This window comes from Pagrus major, chromosome 3 (assembly GCF_040436345.1).
Source record: "Pagrus major chromosome 3, Pma_NU_1.0".
NCBI lineage: Eukaryota > Metazoa > Chordata > Actinopteri > Spariformes > Sparidae > Pagrus > Pagrus major.
The window spans coordinates 8,004,028-8,024,044 of NC_133217.1; the positions used below are offsets into that span (position 1 = coordinate 8,004,028).

The following is a 20,017-nucleotide window of genomic DNA, read 5'->3' on the forward strand; positions in this document are numbered from 1 at the left end:
GCAAGAACAGTCATGAGTGGCCTGGCTGAAATCATCTTTATGCATATTTTCCAACGCTTATTTAAGTCAGAAATGTGTTTGTATCCTGTCTAATTAACCTGAAGAACCCAGGATAGTAAATTTTTAACGTATATTAAGTATTGAATTTGTATTTGCTGATGTTGTTGTACCTTGTAATTTATTTTAAACGTGAAGAGATCCCCGTCGTCCTTTTATTATGAAAGGCCTCACCGGAACCTGTATTGTTTTTACGGTCGCCTTGACGCACAGGTCAGAAGCCCAACGTGGAGGAGAGGATGTGGGTATGCTGACATCTGCAAGCCAGAGGTTTAACCGGAGGACGACCGCAGTCGGGCTGACAAACAACGGCCTGAGCAACCTCGAAGAAACTCCGAGACATGTAACTTGTTGTCAAGGTAAACTCTAACAAGCTAACATCGTAGTTGTTTTCCAGAGAAATGCGCTTTTGTGACTGTCATACACGTAACGTTCAAAGTGCAGTTTGCTCGTTGTTCGTAACTTAACATGCACCGCTGACTTCCTTACGTACTTGTTGACCAGGAAAGTCACAGTTTGTCGGCGCTTTGGTTTGACAGCGAAGCTAACGCAGACTATTGACACGGCTGTTAAATTGCCGATAGTCGTTTGTCGTTTCTTTGGAAAATTGAGATTTGTCATCAGTCCCCTGAGTCACTGCTGCGTTAATCCTCATGTTAACGATCTTCCACCCTTTCTGCTGACTCTAACACAAGCTGCTATCCTAATATTAGTTTAATTCAACAGACCTGTAGCAAAACTGTGTGTTTTGGCACTGCAGGTGTCACTGCTTGTCTCTCCAATCGAATATTTTCCTTCTCCAAACACCTGTGAAACCTCTTGCGTCATGAACCTGGACAAACAACCGAAAAGATAACATCCCAGATACAAAACGTAGTTAGACAGACCGTAGAGAGCCACGGGGAGACATTTCATCCTGTTTAAACACGGAGGACACTGAGTTTTACTTTTGCTTTCAATGTGGAGCCTTTTTGGCAGCCACATCTGCTGAGGAGGAGCAACATTTGTCAGAGATCAAGTCTGTTTGGACACATCGTGATGCAAAACGTCAGCATCCAGCTTTTAAGTTAAGCCTGTCCTCACAACTCATCACAGGCTGGCTCCTATAAAACAGTTGCTGTCCATTTTACACGAGCAGAATGTAATCAGCAAAGAGATGTTGTCTTGCTGAGTAGAGTCACTGATCCTGTCTGTAAAGTACAACTGGCTAAAGGGAAGGATGAATGTGTATGCTGTTCGTACTGTATAACCTGTTCTACTTGTGCTCACTGGGTTCTTGCAATTTTTACAGCTGTTTGTTCTTATCTCTGGACTGGCTGATGAGTAAATGAGCCGTGTATTGTACAGTGTGTATTGTACAGTGTGCAGGACAGACTGCTCATTCCAGACTAACCATGGAGAGCAACTCTCATGTGCCACATATTAAACTTAGTCAGTGCCGACATCTGAGAATCAAGTGACTCCCAACAGCAAGCCAAGTTTGTTTCCTGTGTATAGCTAACATAAATTATTGACTCATCTTCTTCACAGCGCCCTGTTTTTAAAGTCTTGTTAGCGTGACGGGGTGAAACATGCACCACAGATTGCAGCCTGGGAAGAAGCAAACCTCATCACTCCCCTTCTTGTGTTTTTTTTTTTTTGTTTCATTCCCTCTTAGCCAAAAACTGGGGCAGGATTTAAGCTGCATCTTAGGCCTCTGCCCCCTCCTGCTCGCTCCAAACAGCTCCCCAGTAAGGCTATCAGATTCAGTGAGACTGGAAGGTGTGATGGACAGCTAATAAAAGGGGGTTTTGTCTGCAGGCGCTCTCCATTTTGTAACCTCAGGACTCCCGAGTCCTCTGGCCAGGGCCCAGACTAGAGTGAAAGGGCTGCACTGCTGCTGCTGCAGCCTTGAATAACTCACAGTGAAAATTGAGTTCTCTCTGACTCTGTATAGACTCTCACACAGCACTCAGCACACACAGTTCTCACCTTGATTTGACTGTGCTTTCTCCGAAGCAACCTAAAGTCAAACTGTAACCAGCGTTTTGGCAGAATTAGGAATAACCCTCATTGTGCTCTGGTTGGTGTGAGGAAGGAGAAGCACTATTGGTGTGTGTGTGTGTGTGTGTGTGTGTGTGTGTGTGTGTGTGTGTGTTTTGCATCAGTATTGCTGCTAAGCTTGTCTGGCACAGGCTGGCACTAGTGTAAAAGGCACCCTGCTCTAATATTAATGCAACACAATTATGTGATTACATTCAATTGAGTGTCAACATAGCTAAGTGGTCTGTTTTTACCGCAGGCCTCTTTCAAATCCTGGCATGCTAAGCTGATCTGTCAGACACGAATGTTTAAAATTGCCATCTTCGTGCATCTCCAAACCCAGGATAATCCTATTTTTAAATCAGGAAAAAACGGATCTATCCTTGTGCAAATATGCCACCCAGATCTATGAGCAACATCCTTTTTTTTGTGACTCAGTGGAGGCGAACAGTAATCCGAAAATGAGAAGCCTTCAAAATGCCTGATCCTTAATCTAATTGTAAACAAAAGGCCTGCTTGGACCTGACTGTTTGATCACTGTAACCATATCTGTTACAGTTTTTATGAAGATATGGGAATGCTGTTTAACAGGCATCAACACAAAACTGATTGCTACAATGTGTTATTACAGGTTAGGAACATTGCAAAATTTCACTGACAATCAAGTCAACATTTATCAGAAGAATATTCCAATATATTGTTTACATTAGTGTAGAGCTTTGACGATTAGTCGATTAAATGAGTCAATTGAAAGAAAATTAATCAGCAGCTACTTCGGAAATTGATTAATTGAAACATTTTCTGGTTCCGGCATCTTAAATGTAATGATTTGCCACCTTTTTTGGTCATTAATGTTAGTAAACGAAGAGTCTTTGGGTTTTACGTTGGTTGGACTGTCTAAAATTACATCAGTGTCCTGAAACGGTAAACTTCACTGGGAATTAAATAATTATAAAATAAACCATGCAACTTTTTACAATCTTTTAAATTAAACCCTCCTCACTGTGATGCAGTGTGACTAAAACTTGTAATGAAGTTCATCAGGGTAGCACATCTCTCGTTGGAGTGCATCACAGACTCAATTTATTCAGCACATTACTCTACTGTAAGCCATAATTTAGCCTCTTCCATCTTTGCAATTTGTATTTAACGAGCATCTTAATGCAGCCCTAAGCATGTGATTATATTTATGATGCTGGCGTTGATTACTACAGGTCTCGTCTATTGGAGCTGTGTCCTTGGGGCTCTTGTGAACTTATAGGCAAACAGTCTTTCTTGGGTTTAAGTGCTTTGGTGAATATCTTCACTTAACTGTGAATGAGTTTGTTACTTGATTAAACCTCCTTCTAATGGGAAGAGTCTTGATTAAAGAGCTCAATCTTGTAAATCTCCTCCTATCTGTGGTTGTTACTTGGTGCCATTGTTGGATTTTTCTCACAGTGACTAACTACATATTTTATGTTTCTGACATTTTGTATAAAAATCTTAATGACCATGTTTTTTATTTCACTCTGTGTCTCGTTCTGTTCTCCAGAGCCTTGTGTCCTGTAGGGCACCCAGAAGCTTGGGGGAGGCTTTCCGTCATGAGGGGGCGTTGCTCTCGAAAACTGGGCGTGCTGGCAAAGGCTGGCTTCCTGCTCTGGGTGCTGTGGCTGGGCTACCTTCTGCTAGCACGCTCCTCTTTCCCCTCCTCTTCATCCGTCGACGATGATGACGAGAAACACAATCTTCTGGAGAGACAGCTCTCTGTAGAGGAGAGCGGGGCTGACGGGTTGCTGGCTCGGCCCCTCTACGTAAGGTCACCACCAGACAGCAATGCACCTGGGGAATGGGGTCGGGCCACGCACCTCAGCCTCAGCCCTGAAGAGAAGAAACAGGAGCAGGACAGCGTGGAGCGCTATGCCATCAATATCTACGTCAGTGATAAGATTTCCCTCCATCGACACATCCAGGACCACAGGATGAATGAGTGAGTAAATGCATCCTAAACAAGAATGAGCCACCAGTCAGAAAGTGACTAATGGACTGCAACAGCCTGAGTTGGCAAAACTTGTTTTCTATCAAATCACCTATTTTCTATTTCCTGCCCTTCACATTTTCCAAACGTCTATGTATCTCTGGCCTTGGATGCTGCATTTAGCTGATAGCTGTGCTACAACTGTGTCAGGGATAAATTACTCAATAGAGATTAAGTTGAGCTCTTTACTGGAATCAGTTTTCCACTGACAGTTTGAAACAAGGATGAAGGCTCTCATGATGCATTGCAGGGCTTATAGAAGCCGGCGTAAGCGGGTCTCTGCCTGAATGGATTTATTCCATCCAGAGTTGTCGTCCGCAGCTATTCTCAGCTCAGCACCTCTTCTGTGATGAAACACAGAGTTTGATGTCTTTTATTAGTAGTTTCTCCTTCCGCCGCTGCCTCATCCCTTACTGCCTCCCTTCCTAATGAAACCCAGATGTGGTATCCACCAATGAGGCGAGACCCATCATTTGTGTAAAAGCCATGTGTTTGTTTTATATGAAGTGTCCCTGTGAAGCGTAAATTCCCTTTAGCAGTGGATCTAAGTTGAGCTGAAGGTCGCCCAGGTGAAACTGGAATAAACCATTTTAGCAGCGAGACGCCTGCATATCCAAAGGAAGACTGGAAAGATGCTTTGATCTTCTCAGCAGAAGGTTGAAAGTCAAACCACATGCTTATGCGTGGATGATGTTAAAACGAGACATATCATCATCATTCCTCTGGCGTAATGGAAATCCGTAGCAGCATCTTGTGGAGCTTTTTAAACAAAGTCACTGCACCGACCGAACTCACTTTTATGACAGTGCATGATGGTTCTGTATGCCTGCAGAGTGACATTTTTGACAAGCCTACTATTTTTTTTGCCTGTGCCTGCGGTCTTTTGTGTTTTAGTGAGGGTTTGTGTCTGAAATAATTGATAGAGGAGACAGAGTAAGGAATGGGTTAGTACACAGAAAGTGCCGTGCACAACTCATGTGCTTCACGGTCTGCCTGCCTATACCATGACGGAGCTGCATGACACAAGACACTGGTGCTCTGTGCTATTTTTGTATGAACAGATTCTATTCATGAGCTTACAGACTTGTTTTGTGGACGATATGTCAGCTAGTTTTACTTTAATAGTTTGATACATGATAATGTTATCTCTTTACACATCAGGGATGAGCGCAAACTATTCTTTTTAAAGCTGTGTAAGTGTGATTTTAGCTAACTTCCTGTTTTGTTTTGCAGTCAGTAATCCCCTCCCTTCTCTTGAATTGCGATTTTGCATATCGACCCAATAATCATCACAATATGCTTAAATTGGCACTAAAATGTACTGGAATGACTTAACTGTACATTTTGTTAAGAAATAAATATTTTTTTATTGTATCACAGATAAGACACACATCACAATTTAAAAAAACTAATAAATCAATCCAGGACTGTACTTTATCAAGCTAGACTGCTTTTTGTTTTCCTTCATGTTTTTCTCATGTAAGGCTATAATAATGGAAATTTACCTCGATCAGCTTATCCTGGGTGTTTCTTTATCTCAATCCATGATAAAATCTTACATTGTGCCATCCCTAGAGGACTGTAAATACTGCAATCTCTTCAATTCGTAGGAAAAAAAGGTTGATTGTGGACACCTGCAAGGTTGATCCGCTCCCCCACCCCTCATACATATTAGCTGAGCTGTGATGGTCATCCAGCATAGAACTACCAGTCAGTCACTGTCAGCTTTTGTACATGAAGTCAGACTTGTGGCTTGCATCCTTCACAGATATCCGATAATGTATGGTGAATGCCTCTTTGTTGTCAAACGTTCCCAAGTGCATTAGCATTTCTGTTTGACTTCATGCCTAGCAACAATATAAGCAATTACAAACAAAATGTGTTGTTTCCTCTCAAGCTGATTTATTTTAAGGTGTTGTTTATACGCTTGTTGCAGCTCTGCACCTACTCAATAGTTACATCAGTTTCCTCCTGGGAGCATGTTTGGTGGCAGATTAACTTTGTACTTCTCTCTCCATCCTGAAAGGTTTGCAGCACTGTGAACACTGTTGCAGATTGGTTGTGACTAATGCAGGAGCATAACATATTTGCTCTAATCCCAACCCACTTCAAACACTGTCATAGTTGTGGGTTGAGACTCTGGCTACAAAATTACTGCAAGTAATTCACCCTGTGCCAGTGGTCACACTCTTTCAGTGTTGTACACCACTGATTCATAAAATTAGAGCTTGTTTCACTTCCTCGAGTTTTGTCTCTCTCTGTCCGTGCCTCATTTTTTTCTCACTCCTTCAAGCCCTTCAAGTTTTTCACTCGAGTTTTTATCCAGTGTTGGCCCTGTCCCCTCTCTCTGTTCTGTTCTGCTCTCTTCGGCACTGTTTGTTCAAGTTTCTGTGGTCTCTCCCAGAGCACTGCTGTGGTATGTTGCTCACTGGTGTGATACCCTCCCCACCCCCGTCCATATTTCTGCAGCACTTTATTGTTTTAATGACTGCCATCTGGATTAAGACCAGACACCTCCCCCTTCCACGATAGTTGCTGAAGCTGCTCTGGCTGTATGAAACCAGAATTTCTGCTTGTATGAGGTGATTTAGGATGCTGTTGTTTCGTTATGCTTATGTCATCTGTGTCTGTCTCTTCCCCCACCCACACACACATAAACATACCTCAGATGCCGAAGTAAGAAGTTTGACTACCGGCGTTTACCTACCACCTCTGTGATCATAGCCTTCTACAACGAGGCCTGGTCCACCCTGCTGAGGACTATTCATAGTGTCCTGGAGACCACACCTGCCATCCTGTTGAAAGAGATCATCCTCATTGATGACTACAGTGACCGAGGTCTGACCCTCCACACTCATTTAAAATAAACACTGTAATTTTTGTTCAGTAGAAGTAAAACTGACCAAAAAAAAGTCTTTTAAAGCTCAGGCGCAAACTGGGCTGACAGTCTTGGCCTAATTTAGCAAAGCGGACAAAAAAACCCTCAGTTGTGCTTTGATTTCTTCACATTGACAGCGTGTGAGAGAACGAGTCAAGCAGGACTCTGCTTTATATAGAGAAAAGATACCATCTACAGAGAAGTGAATAGATAATCCCTCTGGGTATGTTCTGAAAGCAATTAGTAAAACATCCTCGGAAACAAGTCAGGGCACCTTGGAATAAGGTTTAGACTTACTTCAAGGTGAACTGGAAGTTGTTGCCATTGTTTTTGGTCATTGGTCATTATTTGAAATTAATTCATAATCCTGGGAAGAGTATATGTGACAATTTATCTCCACTAAAAGGTCCGCTAAATAGCTTTTCCAAGCATTTCACGGTCTTCATCAGCAAATGGATTCAGACTAATTTCTGCAGACTCGTGCTAACTCTGAGAACGATACTACTTTGTCTCAGAAACTGGATATAGGTGTAGCTTGATGTCCTTCTGTCTTAATGGAATTAGTATTCTGTCCCAGCTAGTCTAGTCTCTGTGTATCGGAGACATTACACCATAATGATTACTTCAGTGTGCACTGAGCTGCCATGACATCATTTCCTCTCCTCTGACCACCCCGACCAAATGGAATGCTAGACATGCCACTCCCCGACCAGAACGGTTGCTACAGACAGACAGCGACTGGAGGACTGACAGCTTTCTCTCATGTTTCCTACTTGGTTGAACGGGTGTAGCATACCAAGCCTTGTATTCATCTCAGTTGTCATTAGGCCATTAAAGGTGTGTCAGTGCCACTCATCTGATATGTACATATGTATATGTATATCTGAAGTGTTTACAAAATTGTAATCCATTCATCAGCAAACATTTTAATAAAACTACTATTTTTTATGTTAACATTGAATCACATTAATAAATTTGAGCTTATTTTTGTGGTTTTGCAGCCCGCAAATTAACATTTTAGTCAAGTCTGAGTCACACTCATTGACCAGGGGGTAGGCAGCCATTTTAAGGAAAAAATGTTCCGACAAACTAACTGTACGCACCATCTGGAAGACAGATAAAGTGGGGAACTAGTTTGTGAATTAATTCTGGCATAGGAAGCAAAAGAGCAAATACATTTGTCAGGAAATGGTGGAGACCAAAACAGAAGAAAGGGAATTGAAATATTGGTTGCCAGAAACACAACTCCAAAAATAGATCCCAATGCTGCTTTGTTCCTGTGTATCTCTTAGCTTGTTATGACAATATTTCTAAAAATCAGTGAAGTTGGCTTTAGAGAAAGATAAGTTAAACATAGGACGAGGAAACAACTTTACTTTAATGCTACAAAAATGTGTTGTGTGTGTGTGTGTGTGTGTGTGTGTGTGTGTGTGTGTGTTATGAAACGTAGGCTACCTGAAGTCCCAACTAGCTGACTACATCAGTAATCTGGAACGTGTGCGGCTCATCCGCACCAATAAAAGGGAGGGTCTTGTCCGGGCACGTCTCATCGGTGCCACCTATGCTACTGGTGACGTACTGACATTCCTCGATTGTCACTGTGAGTGTGTCCCTGGATGGATTGAGCCTCTGCTGGAAAGGTGTGTTGACCAAATTAAATGAGTAAAATCTAAACCCAAAGAAACTTAATCTTTTTGCATTTGTACAAACTTAACTTGAATACAGATCAAAACTGGAAGCAATACTAAATACTGATGAGTTTTTCTAGTTTCTATATTTTTTTCTCTCCATGTTTTGTATCTGCATGTTATTTGCCATGCTTTGTGTTCAGGATCGGTGAGAATGCCAGTACCATTGTGTGCCCCGTGATCGACACCATTGACTGGAACACCTTTGAGTATTACATGCAAACGGATGAGCCAATGATTGGGGGTTTTGACTGGAGACTCACCTTTCAGTGGCACTCCGTCCCTGAAGTGGAACGCAAGAGGCGCAAGTCTCGCATTGACCCCATCAGGTGACTGCATGATACTTCAGAAGGTCTATTCCCATGGGAGGTCACTTTATCAGATTGGCACCAGTATCAGTGTAGAGCTCTGCTCTCAACAATGAAATACACCTCTCACTGCTAATTTGTTACTGCATGTGTTATATCACTGTATTATTTACTTACTACATTTCCACTTCTATCACACCATAAGAAAGTTTGACTGATCTTTTAAACATTTGAATCAAAACATCAAGTCGGTCAGGGAATCTATCAAAATGTTTTAAATTTTAACAAGCCCGTACTGAAAACATGTGTTGCATCCTAAGTAACAATCCTCCTCGCAGAAACAGGAATATAGTAAATTTTAGTACACCCTGCCTCAAGCTGAAGCTGCATCTTTTAAAGTGCAACTTAACACAAAGTCTTGTATTGAGGAAAAGCATGCTGCACATACCACTATGGGTTGAAAGGGTCAAGTCTGTTGGATTTCTTGTGGTCTGTTGAGATCACAACCAACTGTGATGAACGGTTATGCAAATTTGCACTAGACAGGTTATGCGCAGAGCAATCTCTTTACAGTACCAGAGGCATGATTATTAGCTTAGTTAATCTTTCAAGGCTTCTTTTAATGAAGTGGCTCTTAAGCTGACGTATTAGGCGTATTGTTGGGAATGCAGGATTGAAAATTACCACTATACAGTGACCTTATTGTCTCTGTTTCTCCCAGGTCTCCGACAATGGCAGGTGGATTATTTGCTGTGAGCAAAAGCTACTTTGAGTACCTGGGCACATATGATATGGGCATGGAGGTCTGGGGAGGAGAAAACCTGGAGCTCTCCTTCAGGGTGAGTTCAGTTCTCCTTCAGTAAGCAGAGTCACTACTTTACAGTTGTTGCGCCACTTAGCAATCTGAAACCAGAGTGACTAATCTAACTGGCTTCATTACCAAAATCTCTTACTCACAGGCAGAATTGACACATTGACATTTCATTACCAAAGGGAATCTTTTTCAAAGCCCCTGATCCTTTGATTCATCCATCTAAAGCAAGCAGTCAGCGGGTAGTTGATGTGAGAGACGCATGTCAGTGTCAGATCACAGTCGGCCACGGCGTCTGAAACTGCACCCCGATATTGGCTGATGCCTTGTTGTGACGTCGGTGTCACTTTTCACTTGTCTGCGTCAATCAAACTGGCACAGATTTTAGGCTACGTGTGAGTTTGTAGCAGGAGCATCCAAGGGTAGGTGATGTAAATTGTGTATGTGTTTTCGGTGCGAAGACGAATAGGCTGTTCCCCTGAGTGATGCGTTATGCATGTGGAAATAAAAATGCCTCTCACTGGGACATTTTGCCATACATAATTTATGTTTAGTGAATTGGTTTTCAATGCTCTTTTTGGAGTGGTAAAAAGATATGGAGCAGGGTAAAGTGCCTGGTGAATTAAGATGGAAGGGACTGTCATTTAATGGCTGTTTGGCTATGGATATATGATAATGATTTTGCCTTGTGTAATTGGAGCATAGCTCAGCCAAGTATAAAGAAAGGCCATGTTAACAACCTTTCTTTCTTTAAGGTTGTTGTTTTTTTTCCCTTTTGTTTTTCCGTGGCAATTATATAATGCAAATTTATACCATAAATCCGAGATGCTTTCAAATGCAGTCTTATGAGTCACAAGAAGGTTGAATTTTCATGGTGAGATTGACGGTAAAGAGCACACAGCTTTGTTTGTCATTTAGAGCGCATTTCTAGTAAAGCACCACAGATATTATTCTATTCGTATTAAGGTTTGTATCCTCCTTCAAGGAGACATTTAGGCTTATATACTATATGTAATGAGTCAATGGACTGATCCCTTGAGCAGACTTATTGTAAATGAGACTTGTTTGTCAGTTTGAACAGTTTGAAAAGTTTACTATTTGCAACTTAGAAATTACCTGCTAGTTTATTTGCAGGTAAGTCAAACTTGAAGTACAGACACAAGAGCCAAAGTTCACCAGTTGTTGTGACATATCATTTCAACACGTGGTGTACAATAGACAATGTACTTAGTTAATGATAACCATATGCTTGTAACTGCTGGTTCTCTAATTCCAGCTTCCATCATTTAACCACTATTCTCCATTTATCAATATTTAATCTTGTAGTAGGTATGAACATACAGTACAAGGATTGGGTAAACCTGTTTTGGAGCATTATTTATCCACAAAGATCTAAATCAAACATTTATAAGAAGCAACATAATGAGGTTAAAGGAAACTAAAAAGATCTCCAATATGCTATGGTATGTGTTTAATCTCCTCAGGTGTGGCAGTGTGGGGGCACACTGGAGATTCACCCCTGCTCTCATGTGGGCCACGTGTTCCCTAAAAAGGCCCCTTACGCACGGCCCAACTTCCTGCAGAATACCGTACGAGCTGCAGAGGTTTGGATGGACTCTTATAAACAACACTTCTACAACAGGAACCCCCCAGCCCGGAAGGTAAGACAGTTAAAGGAACTTTGTGTTTAGCATGTAGATGAGAAAATGTTTATATGCTTTAATGGTGACATTTTTTTCAGATTGTTTATTGCTGCAGCATCTCTATTCACTTATGTTCACTCACTTATGTACAATATGGAACTTTTAAACAGTGTGTCTGGCTGGATGCACTTCTGTGATGCTGTTATGAGAAATGCAACAAGCTTACAATACTCCCTGAATCATATTTGGACAATTTATTCTCTGGGCACTGAACTATGTTTTAGTCAACCTGTTACACAGTTGTTTTTCCTTCAGCTGGTCATGTATGAAGCCCTGCAGCGATGCCATGTTACACCTAGCAGCACCATGTTAATATGTTCCAGAGAGTGGCTTACCTTTGATGTTTCATATGATATGATTCACCTGTCTAGGTGTCAACACATTACGAAACACTGTCTGTCTGACTGGGTCAGGCGTATGTTTGAGAGGGCGTGCACGAGCATGCAGGCGATAACGTGTGCCTCTCAGGTTCTGAGTATTGGGCTCCATCAAAAATTCATGTATCTCAGTTTCACCTCTCTGAAAAAAAGCTACATTATTAATGTCAGGGATCTTTGATCAAACAATAAATTACCTGGTCAGGGGGAGATTGAACACAGCACTGCCAGACCAGATCACCACCTCCGTATCTAATATGCTGCAGCTGTCATAATGTGAAAGCAGACTGTAGAGCTACAGACAATAATGTTGTTTTGGAATACTCTTCGTCATGAAGTACATTGAGTTACTCTGTATTGTTTTAATTGGTTTTGGTTCAAACTGAAGGAGGACCACTTTACTGTCTTCCAGATTTATTGTTAAATCAATTTCCGTACCTGCCTGTTTTTCACAAAAACACCAAACATTAATGTTTAATGAATGTTCGTATCCTGGATTTATTTGGATAAGGTTTAAATGTTTTAAGAGTTTCGGGGAAAGGTTTTAAAAGGGGGTTATTTATTTGTTTGTTTATTTGAGAAAATGCATCCCTCTGTTGCTAATCTCCACAAATTCTCCTTATATCCCGATCTTGAAACACTGGAACACTAAATTGTTAGGTGTGTCCGTCAGACCTGGTAGTTGCATTCCACCCTCAGATAGTGCAAAGGTTAAATGAAGGTGTGTGAATATTTTGGACTTTGAATTGTTTAAGGTTTGAAGTTCCACACCTTAGCAAACACGCCTTATCTAGGTGTGACCTAACTCCTGCATGTTTGTTTTAATGGTGTATGCAATTATGTCCCGGTTGTGGAGTTTCAGATGTAGGAATTCAAACATCATAACCAGGATGTTAATATTTAATTTTATGGTGTGACTGTTTTGTTTAAAGGTGCAATATGTAGAAATTTGCCACCTGTCAAATTCACACTGAAAACAAATAGAGGGCAGCATGTCCTCACAGCAACTGCAAACTGCGGGAACTACAGGCCGGGACTAGCTGGTTAGCATGCCAACTTCAGTACATATCTCTGTAACACAATACATAGACATAATAACATCAAGACTGTTATTTCTACACATTCTGCTGATACTTGAAATTAATTTTTAAATATTTTCAACAAAAAATCCTACTCCATGCCCCTTTTTATGATGTATACTTAATACATGTTTGCATCCTCTCCTGCTGATGAAATGTAACTTTTTCACCCACGGTTTTGGAAAGATGACTTATTATCTTTGTGTGTACTTACAGGAGAGCTATGGGGATGTCTCGGAGCGGCTGGTTCTGAGGGAGAGGCTGAAATGCAACAGCTTTGACTGGTATCTGAAGAATATCTACCCTGACCTACATGTGCCTGAGGACAGGGCAGGCTGGCATGGAGCTGTGAGTGTCTGCTATCCTTATCTGCATTCCACTAATTATCCTGTCACAATCAAAGTGCAGCATGTGTCAAATTTTCAAATCAAAAGATTTCTTGGGCCTGAACGTCTTAACATCCATCACCTTACCTTGTTGCTACTTGTTTCGCCTTGGCATCAATCAAATGTTATATGCAACAAGAGCATTTTCAAAAAAATCTTGAAACGGTAACAATAATGAAATAACATGAAAATATGGCATTTTCTCTGAGATAGAAATATTGACGTTTTGACTTGAAAGCACAGCAATGAAAAATTGGTTTAAGTATTTCATATTGATTGCTTAATAGCTGTGTGCTGATGTGGAAAATAAGCAAACAGCAGAGAAAAGTATGTTTTTTTTCCAAAGCGAGATTTTGGAGATGGAGTGAATGAATCAATAAAAGACAGCATTTTTAAAGTTGTATTGATATTTATTTTTCTCCTGCTGCCAGGTGCGGAGCTCAGGGATTCACTCCGAATGTCTGGATTACAACGCTCCAGAGCACAGCCCCACAGGTGCCCACCTCTCTCTGTTTGGTTGCCACGGCCAGGGAGGCAACCAGGTACATCGGGCATTTCACACTTTTTATTCTGTCTGTCTCCATCTCTCCTGTGCACGTAGCTCTTCTGTCACAGTCTCACAACCTCTCTTGGCCCAGTAGGAGATTTCTCTTGAAATGTCAACGCTTTCTGCTAACCCCTAAAACGAGCTGCCACAGTTGATTCACACCAGAAAATTGCTCTCTGCTGGTGTGTCCAGCCTGACTTGAATGTAATGAAGGGAAAAAGTAAGTCTGGCATTGTATCCCCTTATACCCAAAAATATCGCACAATTGAATCACTGGTACTTTTTAAGCTGAATGCCTGCCAGCTCCATGATGGATGGTTTAGCAAGCAGCAGATTATTTGTCTGTGAGGATGTATATTTAATGTTGCAGTCAGACAATAGGCTGAGCTCCTTTCTGTGAATCTCCAACCTGCTTGATATCTCTGATTACCCCACTGATGTGCCGCATCAGGTGTCCACAGTCACAAAAAAGCACCATGTGTGAGTGAAAATCAATGTTTTAATGGCTCCCCAGCTGAAACAAAAACCTGAGGGCCCTTCATGGCCTCCCTCCTGCTCCCCCCCTTCCCTGGCCCACATAAGAACCCACGTTCCATTTTAAAAGATACATGAGCCTTGCAGTCAGAGTGAATGGCACAGCCTGGGTAAATAAGTTTGAGTCTTTTATTAGAAACAACCATTACGGGCCCCGATACACCTGAAAGATGTATGAGATTTAAAGAGAGGGATGGGGAAGTATGAAGATTGATTACCTGACCCTCCGTTTAACGAGTAGCCCAGGGAGTGTTGCATCTTTTGTCCCGATGGGCCTGGATATTGAGATGACACCAGAGGAGTGGGGGGGGGGGGGGGGGGGGCGGGGTTGGTTTGTGCTCATGTCTGGTTGATTGAGAGGGCCAACTCCTCACTGATGAGATCCCTCGACAGGAACGCAGACACGGCATGCAATGGTAGCTTAGCCAGGACTTGATCACAAAGCAGAGCGAGAGGAAAACATCCTGTAATCCTAGTAGAATAAAGCATGCCAAACTGCACCGTTGTGCTTGCTGAAAGGCTTTCTTAATAAAGCAGAGAGATTAAGGTAGAAAGAGAGATGTACCGAAACAATTGGAAAGGAGGCAGAGCAGTGTTTTAATCTCAGTGACTGCTGCTTTTCCAGTTTCTTTTTTAAGTCATTTTTAATGGCAACCAACCACCCATTTATGTGGTATATACAGAGCAAATAACCATGTCTCTCTTCTGCTGCAGTACTTTGAATACACATCTCAAAAGGAGATCCGTTTCAACTCGGTGACGGAGCTGTGTGCTGAAGTACCCGAGGGACAGACCTCCATCGGGATGCGGCACTGCCCTAGCGACGGGGAAGTCAAACCACCCAGTATCATCTGGGAGTTCAGACAGGTAGGGGTTCACACGCAAGAAGACGTCATTATTCCACTATAGAACCAATCACAATGTTTGTTTACAGTAACTTTTGGCCAAAAAAACCCTGAATCATGCACTAGCTTACAGACCATTTAGTTTTCTTTTTCTCTGATGTTATTTCAGAGTGTACATCTCGTTTCTCTAAAATGTGGGTTTGATGCTTTCGTATAATAACAACACTTCCACTAAAGTTAGAGTTTGAAACCTAATTTACCTGTTGGGCCACAGACTAAAGAAACTAACAGCTTGTGTTTACCTAAAATTAGTTAGTCTGACTGACAGGGTAGATTTGGTTTATCAAAGACACTAGCAAAGCAACACATTATACAAAAATAAGCAGGAACATTAGGTAGGTCAGACAACCGTGTTTAACCGTATATCTTTAAATGTTACACTTACGGCTGAAAAATAGTAGACAACAAGTTTGCCGATGTCACATATCGCTGCAATGCAACCAGTTCTCGACCCATAAGTGACTGTTGTTTTGTAATCCAAACTTTCTCCTTAAATCCTTTCAGGATGGGACCATCTACCACCCTCACTCTGACATGTGTGCGACAGCCTACCGCACGCAAGAGGGCCGCACGGACGTCCAGATAAGGCGATGTACCACGGGAGACAAAACCCAGCAGTGGAAGTTTGAGTGGTAGGAGGAGGAAGAGAGGAAAGTGGCAGGGAACCTCAAGTGACCTTGTTTTGCCATAGTGCAATTACTACAATGGATGTCTCTCTGAATGTCTGCTCTCCAAGTCTGCACTGAATGGGAATGGAGAGCAAAAAAAAAAAAAGGTGGTGAAAAGGTCACTTTAAGCCAATGATTCACCCAATTCAACGCTTTTATACCCGTGTGAATGACATGAGAATTGCAAGGAGAAGTTTATTTGGTCTTTTTAAGCAGACCAGCTGAACTTGAGACTTTCGTGTTGCTCATCCAAGTGCCTCTGCAACCAAAACGGAATCCAGCGCACACCTGAAGTGTCATTATTATCATGTGTTCTTTCATCTAACGCGATGACTCGAAAGCAGCGAAAAACTGATCCTGACTGACCAGCACATGAAAGAAGTGCCTTTTAAAGCAAATGGAGACTGAGCATTTTCTAGAAAAACGACATACAAAATCATGCTGCACTCCAAAATGTTACCTTGATGTGCAATTAATATGAATTACTATTGTTAAATCCTCGCTTGTTTTTAAACTCTGTCAAAAAAAAATAAAAAATTGAAGAGGAGCTGCTCAAAGAAGACGCGCCAGGAATGTAAGGTCAGCAGCATTTTTGCCCTGAACCAGCCACTTCCTAACATGCTCCATCATGTGAGAGGAAAACAGGGAGAGCGGGCGCTGCGGTCATACTAGACTGCCTCTCAATTCTATCTCGTGTCTGTGGAGCCAGTTTCAGGGTAGAATGCTGCCTGAACAAGACTTGAAGCAATCATTAAGCATTTGTACCAAGTGCAATTTGCCCCAGAGGGCTAAGCGAATTGACAGGAATGTTGTAATCTATTCTTCCCTGTTGTGTAAAATTAAGAATACCTTAAAAACATCTGTCAGCGTGCCTTTTGAAAGGTTGTCACCCTAAAAGAACTTGTTTGTGCCGAAATGAAATGTGCCAGTGGATGTCAAATGTATTTAGAACATTTAAAATGCTAAAACAACACTGGCTTGATGCACTTGATCTTATTTAGACACAAAAAGCCTTAAAGGTAGCGCCTGTTTAATTTAATCCTTCAACTTGGCTGTGCCAGACTGTTTTGTTAAGACTCCTGTGTGTAAACTGTACTTGAAACGGCATCAAAAATACTCCTGTTTTGTTGTGTTTTTTTCCACTGAAGACCATGTTGGTGTTTCTACTGGGATTCGAGGACCGAGAGACGCAGTGAAACTGTTGTTGAAATGTTTGTTGAATAGCAGCTGTATTTGCCTAAGACTGCTTATCACTGAGCAATGTTTGGCGTCTGTGGCCCTTTGACTTAATGAATATGAGATATTCATGCGAGTCATTGGATACAGTGGGTAAACATGTAAGAAGACTCCTGTTTTGTGTTACCATTTTGTAAATAATGTTTGGTTTAAGGGACCAGAGTGGGGCAATGGTATTTTAAAGCACCTCTAAAACTACTGATAATGCAAAAAGGGATGACGATGATTACTTGATATGAAGGAGAAGGTGACTGACATGGGATGGATGGATGGATGTTTTGAGGTTGATTAAAGCTGTTTGTTGGGATGATTGAAAGAATAAAAAACTAACCACCGATGCATATTGTTATTGTTCTTTGTTTTTGATCCCAGCTCTGCACACAGTACGTTGCCCAGATAAACTGCCTGTAATGTGACATGCAAAGCTTTTATCTTATCTTTGCTGTTAGCTGTCATATACAACGCCACATACGGCAAAAGAAAAGGTAGCAGTGGCAGGTTCATTACTTGTGACTTTTTCTTTCGTGAAAGTTTAAACGAAAACATGAAACAGTTATGTGAAGTTACTAAAGACCGTGGCATCTACTGACAAGCTGTCACAGCATCCCACTCCTCATCCCTTCAGACAGGGAATACAGTATTCACTGTTATTTGGCACCACCTACTGGTAGGAAAGCGAATAACACTGATAACTAATGGCAGACCCACATATACAGTACATACATTTCTACATCAATGTAGCAGGCCAGAGTCCATAAACTGGCCACAGGGTCAAGCTTAGAAGAATTAAACTGGTGCTACTGTGAGATTAAATTAATGTTTTAGCTAATGTGCATCAAACTGCACATGGTGCGTTTACTCTAATTTTATGTGCGTTTACTCTATCCTTGATCCACATTTAATGTGGTAAAAATTAAGCTCTTTAAGTAAGAAAGGAGGGTGGACTTTGGTGAATATTGAAGGAGTTTGGTGAAAGAATTTTAGTCATGTTACAGTATTTTGAATTTTGTTCATCTGTATATATTTTTTTATATCACCATGACGGTTTAAAGTGGTAGCATCACTGACCCTGAGGCATGAGTGGATAGATCATATTTCAATTTACAATATATTTTTAAATAATTTGTTATCTACATAGTTGGGGTAATAATCCGACGTCCGATGTTTAATGTCCAAAAAGAAAAGAAAAAAAGAAAACAACAACAAAAACATGCTACTTAGCTGAGACTGGTCAAGTGTCAGCACTTAAAAGATACTTCCTTCCTCCTTGTATGGTAAAAGTTGGATTATATTTTTGGGCTAATTTTAAAAAAAGTTAATTATACTGTAAATCATGATTCTATACAAGTTCAAGTGTGATGAAAAAAGAAAGAAAACCATAAAGCCGGGTAAAGCTTGAGTAATGAAGCAGAGAAAGAAACAGAAAAAACAAAACAAAAGAGGAAGGAAATAAAAGATGTCAGTGATATACGCAAATATTTATTCAGCAGATCAGTTGTTCCAGTTAGGCTGCAGACAAACTGAATCAGGCACTGTACAGATCTGTATTCACAGTATGCTATAAATAGTATGTGTAGTGAGTGCTGAAGACTGTATCCTTTTGATGCTGCTGTAGCTGTCTTCCTGTGACCTGCTGCATGAATTTAATCTTCTCTGACTACTCCTTGACAACAATTATTTGCTTCATCTATCTGTTTACGCACTGGCTTGTGTGCTTTCCCTTATAAAAATACACTTATACAAAGTGTGTTATTAGTATACTTCTTTTAAACTAAAAAATGAGAGAATATGCTGTCAGTTTACTTTTGATGTACTTATCAGAGATATACTTAACAAAGATATACCTAAGTATACTTGGTTTATACTGATGAATATACAGAAAAGTCTAGTTAGGCTATATTTGGCTTATATGTGTACTCATTAACCTTTTGCTCAAGTGGTATACTGTATATATGAGTTCACTTCAAGTCAACTTAAAGTACAGTTTAAGGTATATTTCAAGTATGAAAAATAATACCTTAATTGTAACCTAGCAGTATACTTTAAAGTATGACATTAAGTTCTCTTACGAAAACTTACAAGTATGCTTGCAGACTAAAACTATTAAATAAGTATGTAACGAGTAAACAGTATACCTCACTTGTAGTATAGTTCACAGTGCACTGGCCTGGGTTTCCAACTTAAGGCCCTTTCCTGCATGCCATCCCCTCTAACTCATTTAGATGTAAAGTAGTTGCGTACTCAAAGTTGAATACTCTTAGTATATATTATATTATCATATATTATACTTTCATTCACTAGAAAGTGGACTAGATTTACATAACTACTTAACTAAAAGTATATTCAAGTTTACTATAGTTGCAGAGCAAAATAAAACGGAGATGTACACTAGTTGTGTACTCAAGGTTTACTACTTAAGTATGGCATACTTACTAAAAAGTGGGCCATTTTAGCCCCAAGAAGTAGTGAAAATACACTGTTAGTACATTGATATTAGTGTACTTATTACATAAATTATACTTGGGAAACATACTTGAACTTTAATTAAGTTTACTTAATAAAGTATACTCTTTGTAAGGGTACTAACAGACAGCGGGTCTCTTTAATAGAAATGTCTGTTTATGCCTCCGTCAAGATATGACAGGACACAACCGTCATGCCCTTTAGGTTGTGCTGTGTTTGTGTTTGCCATTGTCCATCCACTTTTCCAATGTCACTGTCACAGTCTCCCCCCATGGAAATAAACATTCATGCAGTCATAAAAGTCACAGGATCTGTCTGTCATTACAGACAGACAGGAT

At 40.8% G+C, this 20,017-nt stretch overlaps 1 protein-coding gene across 1 annotated transcript; it reads left to right on the plus strand.

Annotated features, from left to right (window-relative positions):
• Nucleotides 1-288: 288 nt before the first annotated feature.
• Nucleotides 289-17,553, plus strand: poc1bl (POC1 centriolar protein homolog B (Chlamydomonas), like). The gene is made up of 11 exons (XM_073463621.1): nt 289-416; nt 3,614-4,048; nt 6,765-6,934; nt 8,425-8,614; nt 8,806-8,991; nt 9,692-9,809; nt 11,266-11,442; nt 13,157-13,288; nt 13,758-13,868; nt 15,122-15,274; nt 15,817-17,553. The coding sequence occupies exons 2-11, from the start codon at nt 3,663-3,665 to the stop codon at nt 15,946-15,948; spliced, it is 1,755 nt and encodes a 584-aa protein (XP_073319722.1). The 5' UTR covers nt 289-416; nt 3,614-3,662; the 3' UTR covers nt 15,949-17,553.
• Nucleotides 17,554-20,017: the final 2,464 nt, after the last annotated feature.